Source organism: Poecilia formosa, unplaced genomic scaffold, assembly GCF_000485575.1.
Source record: "Poecilia formosa unplaced genomic scaffold, Poecilia_formosa-5.1.2 Scaffold111, whole genome shotgun sequence".
Classification (NCBI taxonomy): Eukaryota; Metazoa; Chordata; class Actinopteri; order Cyprinodontiformes; family Poeciliidae; genus Poecilia; species Poecilia formosa.
The window spans coordinates 1632691-1644118 of NW_006800050.1; the positions used below are offsets into that span (position 1 = coordinate 1632691).

Here is an 11428-nt window from a genome sequence, read left to right on the forward strand (position 1 = left end):
TGGGGTAATGTTAAAGCAGCCTAATCGCCCTTCTGCCATCAACTTGCCCAGGTGTTATAAAGCATTTATGATATTTTTATATCACTGCAGATGATTTTAGTTCAGTCATATTAGATGTCTTTAAACAGAACCTGCTACTTGGAGGCCAGTACAAAACCTTCACTGTGTTTTAAACAATTTAGAGGTGAACTTTCTGATCGTTCTTGTCCTGCTGCATGACCTAAGTAAATTTGAATTTAAGGTCACAAACTGTAGGTGATATATTCTCCTTTAGGACTGTTAACAGGCTTTTTTTTTACGCCTGTTGGAATGGGACACGCACTTTCCAGAAAATTCAACTTTCGTCTGTTCAGTCCACAGAATAATATCCTAAAAGTCTTGAAGATCAGCTAGATAACTTTTTTTTTTTTTTTTTTTGCAAATGTGAGCCAAGCCTTTGTGTTCTCTATCATCAGCTGCGGTTAAATACAGTTTTTGCCATGCCGGCGGGTTTTTTGTTGTTGTTTTGTTTGTTTGAATCGTGAACAGTGAGATGAACTGAGTCACTGTTAATGAGGCCAGTAATTCTTTGGGACCTCCTGGATGAGTCGTTGAGGCACTCTTAAAATATTTATTGTCTCATGGAAAATTCAACCACTGTTGCATATTTTCTCCATCATGTTGACAATGGCGCCCACTCTCGTCCACTTGAATCTCGATGCTCCTAGAAATGCATTTGAAACACTTTTCAGACTGATAGATGTTAGTAACTATGTTCCTCGTTTGCTTTTTGAGTTTTTATCCCACTTCCAACTGTCAGAGAAGTTCTGTTTAAAGGCTGTCTTGATTCTACGTGCTCTGCAGTAATCAGTCTTTAGGCTGGCTAGTGAAATGTAATCTAAAAATTGTGTTACGGTGTCTTTTTTTTTTACCCCAGTATATGAAAACGTCATTTGAAACCTGCACTTTGCTTTTACTTTGTTTATAATAAAGTTGTTTTTTTATGTTCCAAGTCTGAAACTAAAGCAAATATAGAAGATATCTGTAAGGGACTTCATTGAAAATGGCCAGATAAATGAATGTCTCAGTTTTGCTGTAGACTGATGGAAAATATTAAGGCTGACTTGTCTTTCCCTCGTTTCCCTGGCTTCTGTCTTACCAAAAAAAAAAAATCTTTAAAAGTGGGTTAGATGTGGGTTAGACACAAAAGAATCTCAGAGGAATTGTGCAAAGAACTTCCTCTAATTCTCTGAGATTCCAAACACAAAACACTTGTTTAAAGCAGAACTACAATGTTTTATCTTTACTTTCGTCATTTCTTCATCTTTTTTTCCTAAATTTAATAACCGTAGCTGATAATTAATACCAAGGGTTTTTTTTTTTATCAAAATTGCTTATACTCAAAGACTTTCTTATATTTTTTACACTCATTTAAGCCACAGCAGCATTGCTTTATAGCTGGAAAATCTCAGAAGTGTTGAGTCATCTGTCATCTTCGATTTATATTGTTCTTTCAAGCAGCCAGACCTTTTTATCAGCTTTTAAAAGTGACAAGAAGGTCTGGCTTCTTGTCATTTCAGGTTTTCAGACAATCTACTGCTTCTTTTTTTTTTTTGTCAGTCTAAAATATTAACTTCATTCTCCTTGTTAGCAGAGGTAGTTTTTGCCTTCCTTCCTGGTTCTTTTGTGACTTTTAGCTCACAGACAGCTGTCCCTGTGTTTGCTGGAACGCAGTCTAATCTTCTTCCAAACTTTAGGATTCCTTAAAGCTTTCTATTTTGGTCTCGGTTGTTCACAGTACAATGTTTTCCTGGCTGCTTTCTGACTTGTTTATTGAATCTAATGTTTAGCAAACTGAACAGAGCAGCAGCGTTTTTCTCCCTTTAGCCTCGACAGTCGCACCATTGTCGCTCAGGGTTCTCTAACGGTGAAATATGAGCACAATTACTTGCTACTGTGAGAAAGGAGTTCGACGTACCTTCTAGTGAGGATAGATTCACATTTTCCAGCTTGTACCAAACCTTTCAGCAAAGTAGTTGAATCCAAACTTTGTTGTTGTGGGTTTTTTTTCTGCTTTTCAGCTACTTTTGTTCTTGTGGTCTTTATGAATCTCCAGTTTATCTTCACCCGTACAGAAAGTCAGCCAATGACAAAACCCTGCTCTTCACAGTAACCTCACTGATAACCCACTGATTTAAATATTCTGCATATAATTTTGCCTTCAAACTAGACACCAAACAAAGGTGTTTTTACAAAAATCCAATGTTTTATTCGCTTTGGAGAAGAAGGTGATAATTAAAATAATTTGTGTTGGTTGATTTTCCTTTCGAGCTATTGGGACTTGTTTTAATTCACAAAATTGCCGACCATCAAATTGTCAACCTACATCCAGATGTTGTGGTGTATAATTGCTCACTACCTTTTTAAGTATATCTGTACGACAGCTGTGAATCAGCCAATCACATGGCATCAACACTTCCATCAGCGATCTGTGCTGCTGTTTAGTTTACAGCTACTACCTCCGTTTTGGTTATTTGTACATGCAAAAAAAAAAAAGAAGAAAAATCTGAAAAATCTCAAGTATATTCAGAGCGTTGACCTTGTTCTCTCCGTTTCAGTTCCTTCCATCTTAAATATTCAGTGTACTGCAGATTTGCAGCAAGAGAGCCAAGCCGAGCCTGCAAAAACGAACTTTCTTCATCAGCGCTCTGCTTCTGACCAAGGTCATCTGCAATATCTTTGGTTCTCTAAAATGGCACAAAAGTGTCTTTCTTGGAGGCGTTACATAAATGTCTTTTCGGTGAATGCCACCGGCAAAGGTGGGTGGCTTCAAAAGGCTCTAGATAAAATCTCTGCTGAGGTGGGGCGGGTTTGCAGTTGAATGCCACTGGTCTTGGGTTGGGATTATGGCCTGCACAAAGAGTCACAGAAAGAAGAAAAGAGAGGGAAAAAAAATAATCAAAACTTTCCCAAAGAGAGGAGGTTGTTTAATTCAGCGTGAATGTGTTTAGAATCGGCGTGCTTAAGCAAAGTTTCAAACTAGAAAAGAGTCTTTACGATTGGGAAATGATCTTTGTTAACTCACCCTGTCTTTCAGGAGTGTCCAAGTGGCGTCGTCAATGAAGAAACCTTTAAAGATATCTACGCACAGTTTTTTCCACAAGGAGGTACGAAGTAGGACGTAGCTATGCCCCGTTTCCTGTGTGACCTGTTTCAATACCAAGTCCATTTGTCTCATCAAGTCCAGTGTACTTAAATTCTAACCAAAGCAAATGCTTAAAAAAATTGAGATTATATTTTATGTGTGCAGCCTTCAGCTTTCATCATTATTGTCCCCAACTCGAGGAAAAATAGAGGAAGCATTAGGAGGCTTTGATTCATGCACTCAGACAGGCAGAGCAGTAAACACATGAGCTCCCCCACACAGGAAACCAGGAGAAAACTCTCAGCTCCAAGATGTCTGTGTTTTCTTCTTCTCTCTGCAAGAGCTGCTTCTTTTCTTTGAAGCTGCACATATAACTACTAAAGAAAGTAGTAATAAGGCTTTGAACTATTTTCTTGTTATCAGAAGGTGCTACTTTTGATGTCAGATGGGCTGTAATTGGTCACGAATGATTTTTGATTTTGTGTGCTTTTCTTCCTCTTTGTAGACGCTTCGACGTATGCGCATTTCCTGTTCAACGCGTTTGACACGGATCACAATGGCTCTGTGAGCTTTGAGGTGAGCAAGGTGCCGGAAAGAATAACGCAGTCTAACAAAAAATAAGAACTAGTAGGGCATTATCCTCACACTAAAGAATTCCCTTCCCTCTATATTAATTAGCACCCCTGGTAGATGTGACAAAAAAAGAAAAAAAAAACAAAAACGTACAAATATCAGCTTGTAACATAGTAGCATAGACTCGTAATATTCTGAGATGTGTTTACAGAATCACCACTGCCACACTTCTTTTCCCCCTGTTCAGAGTTTTTGCAGCTCCCGTCTACCAACAGGACATTACTCTGGGTTTCTATTGTGACCATTCATTTTCTACATCCATCTTAGTGATGGTTCTTGCAGGAACATTGCCCTGGGTTAGCCCCTCTCTCTCTCTCTCTCTCCCAGCATCAACCTCTATCATAAAACCTACAGATTCTGTTTCACAAAAAAAAGGCAAAATATCCGCAACTTGGCCTTTAAAACTAGGAACACAAGTTCATAATATTACAAAAGCAAATGTCACCGTGCCTTGAATACCCTTTTTTTTTTTTCTTTTTTTTTTTGCACCACAAGTCTGTAACCTTGTGTGTGAGGCTTTTTCGTTTGACTTGCGAAATGAATTTCAGCCCTAATGAATTTCTCTATTGTTGCTGAATTTCTTTCTGGTTTTGGCTGCATCACATAAACTCACAGAAGTGGTCCCAGGTTACATTTACAGTACATAAAAAAAAAAAAAGTAGTTTAAAAAAAAAAATTCCAGATGGTTATGGGCAAACCAAACCAGACAGGTGAGAAAGAAAAAATATATAAGATATCTTGAGCATCACCCCATGTGTGCAGAGTGTGATTGACAGCATCTCCACAGCAGATGCCTGATCTTCTTATTTCTTAGTGGCAAACTGAAGGCATTTTCTCAACACGAGCACCAACTGTGTGTTGACGGCACATTCATGAAAGCAGTGGAAAGTTTGCAGCTAAGATAAGTTATGTTTTGTATGTGGTGCAACTTCCCCCTCTAACGCCGCCCTGGGCAACTGCCCATACGGCTAATAACGAAAACAGTTCTCAACTTTGTTGCTTCATATCATGAATTTATTTCATCTCCCATGCCTGACCTGTCATAGTCACTGTTTTAAAGTGCCAGGCGAGTTGCTCTTCTGTTGGGGTTTATGAGATTAGCAACAGTGGCAATTCAAATTGCTTAATGATGGACTGTGGAAAGTTAAATCAATTATTTATACTTACTTTGAATTAAATAAACGTCCTTTGAAACTTCAAATGAATTCAAGTTCTAGTCAGTTAATTTCACTTTTAATTATTTGTGTTTTTAATAAAGTATTGACATTTAAATAAATATTGATGATTTTTTTCCCCACTTACGTATCTAACATTTATTACAGTCAAATTGAACTATTATGTGTTACGGAGTAAAGCTTCTTAAAACAAGACGGAGGCTCGTATGTCTTTCACTGAACCTTTCTGTTCAGTTTTTATTGAAGAGAAAAAACGGCAACACCTGTTCGTAACCTAGCAACCAAAAATCAACAAAAGCAAGGTAGTGACAAAACAGAACCAGATCCTGTTAAGCATTCTTCAAAATAAAAGACTTCCTCGATTCAAATAAATCATGTCTCACACTTAAATATATTCCACTTCACCTTTGTAATTATATACAATCATGTTCAATACAATTAATAATAATCATCATGTAAATTGTGCTTAACATATAATTGTAATTCAGTCACTTATCATGCAAAATATACTGAACAACATATAAGTGTAAAAAGTCACAACATTGTGTATTTTATGGATTGTGACACTTCTACCCCTCCTTATGTTGGTAGAAAACCAAATTACTGGGCTAAAAACTTACACCAGAAAAAATCGCCTGTTGAAGAGCCATTGCTTTACATGCCCTGACATGTTTGGATGGAGTTTTGTGGAGGAAAAGTGCTTTAATTTAAAATGTCTTACTTATTTTTAAAAACAGTGTATAACACTCTGCAGTCAATGTGGATTCTACTGAAGAGAATCAGGCCCATAACATCACAGATCCTCCACCATGCAGGAAGCATGAGGTGTTTTTCCACACATCCAACCTTTTCTTCAAAAGATTTTGAATGTTTACCAGGAAGCTTAATCCGAAGTATATGTTTGCTTTAATGACAGGGAAAAATTATTATGATTTTTTTTTCCAGAATAAGTAGTCAATCAGTAGTTTCCAAAACTACTAATTGATTTCATAGACAGCATCATTGTTTGGCATGGTGCGTTTATTTAAGTAGTAGTGGTGGAACTCAAATAATATTTGTCTTAATTGTAGGGTCTGACAATTTATTATAAAGTCCATCAGTACACTAAAGCTGGATTTCTCCAAAGAATCAAGTCAAAAATGTCTCTTCCATCATTTATTATTCAGCCCAACCAAGTTTACTTGAGATGCTGGCAGCATTTTATTAATATTTATGAGGGACAGATATTTGCTTATTAGGACAGAGGAGCTGTCATCACTCCAAACTAAACCCCCCTCCCAACCCTCTTCCTGCTTTTTGCTCGGTCAGTTCTGCAGAAACACAGTGATTCCCTGTGGGGTCCCACACAGAGCATAAGCTTTCTGATCATTTGAATAATGAGGTATTTTTGATTTATAGCGCCTCCACGTTTGCTGTTTCATCATTCATCTCTAATTAATAACCAACGTGGATTGTGTACGCTGGCAGAAACGCAGAGGCATGAAGGCTGGTTTTGTTTACCTCATGGGATTTTAAGTCTGAGATGTGTGTTGTTGTTGTTTTTATTTAGTTTTTTTTTCCTGGTGTGATATTTTGTACACGTGTAAGCAGTTCTTGTTTCTGTTCCAGGACTTTGTTATGGGGCTTTCGATCCTGCTGCGAGGCACAGTGCAGGAAAAGCTCATTTGGGCTTTCAACCTTTATGACATCAATAAAGATGGATACATCACTAAAGAGGTACATTATGATATAATTATCTCTTTTAATAAAGGAAGACCGCAGGAACGAATTATCAAAACATCCTTGGTTTCAAACAATCTCGGGGATTTAATCAGTGGCTCCAACCTTTTGACTTTTTAATATTAATTCCTTGTGTTTCTAATTCATCTGTTTTTTGTTTTTTTCATTATGCTTCAGCCAGTATAATAGCATTTAGGAAAACGCATATCTAACATAAGTTTGGGAGGGTCTTTTTTTAAATTTTTTTTCCATCTACATAGAGATTCTGTTCTTTGTTCTGTTCTAAATATTGTTAATTTCTTAACCACTGTTGCTAGCTTTGGTTGTTTTTAGAGTGCTCTGCTAATGGAGTTGACTTGACGTCACCCAATCAAGATCAAGTTTTTTGGATTGTTAACACTTTAGTAACCTGTAAAACTCCACAGTAAGATTTGTTATGTCATTAAGTTGGCACGCTACGTTACTGTTGTTGTTCTGAAAACAAGTGTTGTGAAACCAGAAACTGACCCGTAGTTCTCGCTGAGAAATATCCTGTCTCTTTGATTGCCGGGGTTGTATTTGTGTTCACGCCTCTTCAGCTTAGTCCGTAGCAGAGGCTGATTATTTAACAAGTCAGTACTCTCAAATTTATGTCTGCATCCTTGCACAAGAAATATATTTCAAAGTGCTTTGCAAGAGACAAACAAAACTCGTAAAGAAATAATTAACTTTTAACAGCCAGCACTCCGAGGATTGCCATTAGTTTTGAAGTTTTTGGACAAAAACCAAAGTGTCTGGCAGATGATTGCTTTATCTGGCTTCTGGATGAAAAGCTACTGCCAGCAGCTATAATTCACACAGGGATTAAATGAGCATGAATAAAACTTTGAGACTGTTGATTCAGTGTTTGTTGATTGGCTTCAATTTTATATAATGTCTCCCATCCTTGAACAGTGTCTGAATAATCCACAGTCTCCTTCACACCGGCCGTACTTCAGCAACGTCACTGTCGATACTTTTAATGTGGAGAGTTTATTTCAGTTGAACGGAGGGCGATTTAAAAGACGCATCACTGCTTTTTGTAACCTTTCCTTTGCAGCTGTTGTTCGGGATTTAAATCCCATGAACACAGACAAAAGTTGCAGACATGCAACGAGGTTGAACGTTGAACGCCAAACTCTGCCATCAATAGCAAGGACAATAAACATACAAGAAATAGTCACCTCTTGAACTTGAATCTGAGTTCATAATGTGACTATTTCTGTGGTGATTTGCTCAGGAAGAAGCAGGAAGTTAAGTAAAAAAAGTCCTCTCATATCATTTAGCCCCAAAAAGTCACTTCAAGCTAATGTGGTGGCTGGAAGTAAAGTCATTACACTGATGTATTATTTATCACTCATTTGGCTCAGACACTGAGGAAAAATAAGTCACTGCTGTAAACATAGCTTGACAGAAGCTGCATACGAAAGTAAAACCACAGTAAGGCAACCTTGACAACCTCTATGCTCAAACTTTATTTGCTTTGGAAAACCACAAAAGGCTCTTTTTTTAGTAATTTGTGTTGGTTTAAATTTTATTTCCAGGTTTTTGTTTTGTTTTGTTTTTTTCGTTTGTTTCTTTAACGTTTTAGAGCTTTGTTTGTGTGTCCACATGACAGGAAATGCTGGACATCATGAAGGCTATCTACGACATGATGGGTAAATGCACATATCCCGTCCTGAAAGAGGAGACGCCTCGTCAGCATGTAGAAGTATTCTTCCAGGCAAGTGTCTTTGTTTGTTTTCCTGTATTTATAGTTTCTGAAAAATCCCCCTTGGTGTGTTTGTTCATCTTTTCTATTCTCCCTTTCCAACAGAAGATGGATAAAAATAAAGACGGCGTGGTAACCATAGACGAGTTCATTGACTGTTGCCAAAACGTAAGCTGGATTCCCCCCCACTCCCTGATTTTTCACTACTGTTGGCTTAAACTCGCCGTTGTTCATCAGATTGTCTCCCCTTTTCTTTTTTTTTTTTTCTAATCCCCAGGATGAAAACATCATGCGATCGATGCATCTCTTTGAGAATGTTCTCTAACTTTTGGCCGCCAGCCGGAGCTTTGGAGAGGAACATCATCTTTAGCATGGCCCAGTTACTGACTTGGACTCATACTGTGTACAGTGTGCTATGCAGACTTTTGACCATAGATAAAATCTTGTTCATTGTTACTGTTGGGCCACAAGTAGGAATAGGCAAGCATGTTGGGAACACTCTGGAATTCATATTTTGTTTTAAGATATCAAACTAGGGTTCAATTTAATATTTAAAAATGCGGTAAAATAAAATTACACGTAAAAATTCAAATTTCCTGCCTTGTTTTATTTACTGCCAAGTGAAATCACTGTGACTCACAGCTTTAGGAATATTGAACGACTCGCTCCAAGTTCCAGAGTGTTTCTTACCTGACTTAGACGAATGTGGTCTGTGATTTTACTCTTTATTTAGAGAAGGGGGGAAAAAAACAAGTTGTACCATTTTTAAGTTGTACATTCAAAGATATGACATTAGATGAGAAGTCTATTTGAAAATATCTCAATTCTGCTCGTGTTTACTTGCCAACTAGACAACACAAGGATTGTATTGATGTCAAAATCGGACCATAACTTAAGCACATGGGTACAGACGTGGACAAATTTGTTGGTACTCCTGGTAAAGATGTATATAAAGCCTTAAAATAAATTATTCTCTTACAGTCTCGCAGCAGAAAATGTTGCAAAAAAATACAGCCTTTAACAAGAATTCCGTAAAAGATTCACACTCTAAAGATTCTATTCCTCCTGATGATTGTTTTTTTTTGGCTAACTACTTTTTGTACAAAAGTACAAAACGCCCAGCTGTTTTAAGACTTTTCAGCTGTTTAACTTTTATACCTTTTAAGAGATGATTAAACAAGAAATCCTATTGTGATGAGCGAGTCACGCTTTTAAATCATTTAAGCATCTTTGATGTTTTTGAATGAGTTTGTTATCTGTAACTGAAGTGTTTAGCATACACTTTTGACTAGACTAGATGGTTGCTGTTTGCAAAGAGATAATTTCTTCAGATTTCCCAGTCAGGCGTAGTTACCCATGTAAAGTGACAACTTGTCACTTTACCCATGTAAAGTGACAAGTAGGGTTGCCTGCTGAACCACTGAATGACTCCACCTACATAAAAACATCAGAAAACGTATTCAATGCACAACTGATGGATAAAAATGATAGATTTTTTTTAATGTACTCGTCCGCCCTCTTTCTAATGCTCTCCTGGGCAAAGGCCCATAATGACCATATCAAAAACTGCCACTGATTCTTCCTGCCAGTACACCACTAATTTTAAATCTCACATTCTTGCAGTTCAAATAGTTCAAGATGCTTTAGACTCCAACAACATTCCCAGATATTCATCTTGAGCTGCACGCCAGAACCACCTGGCGTGGTTTTTGCTAAAAAAAAGAGAAAAAAAAAAAAGAAGGTTAGACTCATCCAGTCAAGGTGAACATTTCCAGTTAAAACCCATGCAGAGTTTGACAAACACCATGTCTACATTTCTGATGGTAAGACAAACATGCTATCTGTATAGCATCCACGGTTATAGAGATCTGGTGACTTATTGCTCCAACTGTACATATGAGCAGGTTTGGGTGAATAGTTATTTCTTGTCACTATATCAGGCTACATCAGGTCTTATGAAGTCTTTCACATGTTGAAGAGCAGCTAATATGTCACGCCATATTTATACCTAAGGAGGTGTAATACTCTTCTATTACAAATTTTAAAAAACTCAGTTTAACTTTAAAAAGTTGCTAAGATCATATTTTTAAGAGATTCTTTTTTTTTCCAATTTGAAAAAAATTACAAGGAATGCAAACTTTAATTTGAGGACATTTCTGCTGAATTTCCACATTGCAAATGACAAGAAATCTACATATTTAAAGGTGTTTTGGATATCTTTACTGGAGGTTCCAGCAAATTTATTTGCATCTGCAGCAAGATTTTACCGCAAGTATCACGCGAAATGACGGCAACTTTATAAAAATGAAATGGGAGGACAAGCTGCTTTTGATGTATTTTTTGACATGATGTATGTACATTTCTTGTAAAGTAAAGCATCGACATGTTTTTATTTGATTTTTACTCTTTTTTTCATGTAGAGGAGTTCTCGGCAGCGTCATGGTCATTGTATAAAACAATTGTCAGCTGTACAGTATTAAATGAAAACTTGCTCTCTGAGGAATTGCAGGTCTTCAGATTGTTCTTGTAATCTGCTGCTTTAGCAGTAAAAACCACTGGGGTTTGGTGGGTGATCTCAGATTTGATGCATTATTTCTTTGTTGTCTGCAAAGTTTCTTGTTGGGGTGTTTTTTCCCTCCTTCATTCCCTGCAGGGCAACGTCTAGCTGCCGACACTGAATCAACATGATTGGTTCCCGAGTGAAGGATTTGAGTGGCACTATATGGAGGAAAAAGCCAAGCATGCTGGGTAACAATCTGATGGATGGAAACTACTTGTCTGGGCATTATATATATGTACTGATTGGTTTTCATTAGACAATATTTCTGTTGTTTCTCTCTCACACAATAACCTGGATATTTGAAATCAAAAAGACTCGCCAAACTATCTATAAACGCAGGTACACTTAAGAAATTGAGTATATTTAAATTCTGGCTTTTAAGATGTAATCTTTTTAATTTGTTTAGTTTTAGTTTTAAAACAGTTATTAAATGTAGCTTTATTTTTTAGACTTGAAGTATTAAAATTAAAATAATTATCTTCATATAC

The 11428-nt window shown here is 37.0% G+C and overlaps 1 protein-coding gene across 10 annotated transcripts in view; it reads left to right on the forward strand.

Annotated features, from left to right (window-relative positions):
- The window catches only part of kcnip4a (potassium voltage-gated channel interacting protein 4a), a 161441-nt gene extending 151339 nt beyond the window's left edge, over nucleotides 1-10102 (forward strand). For all 10 annotated transcript variants that reach the window (XM_007559957.2, XM_007559959.2, XM_007559962.2 and 7 more), the window contains 6 exons: nucleotides 3077-3146; nucleotides 3630-3700; nucleotides 6541-6648; nucleotides 8288-8392; nucleotides 8486-8548; nucleotides 8658-10102. In XM_007559957.2, the coding sequence (XP_007560019.1) occupies nucleotides 3077-3146; nucleotides 3630-3700; nucleotides 6541-6648; nucleotides 8288-8392; nucleotides 8486-8548; nucleotides 8658-8705 (465 nt within the window). In that variant the 3' untranslated portion in view covers nucleotides 8706-10102. The remainder of the gene's footprint in view (nucleotides 1-3076; nucleotides 3147-3629; nucleotides 3701-6540; nucleotides 6649-8287; nucleotides 8393-8485; nucleotides 8549-8657) is intronic.
- Nucleotides 10103-11428: the final 1326 nt, after the last annotated feature.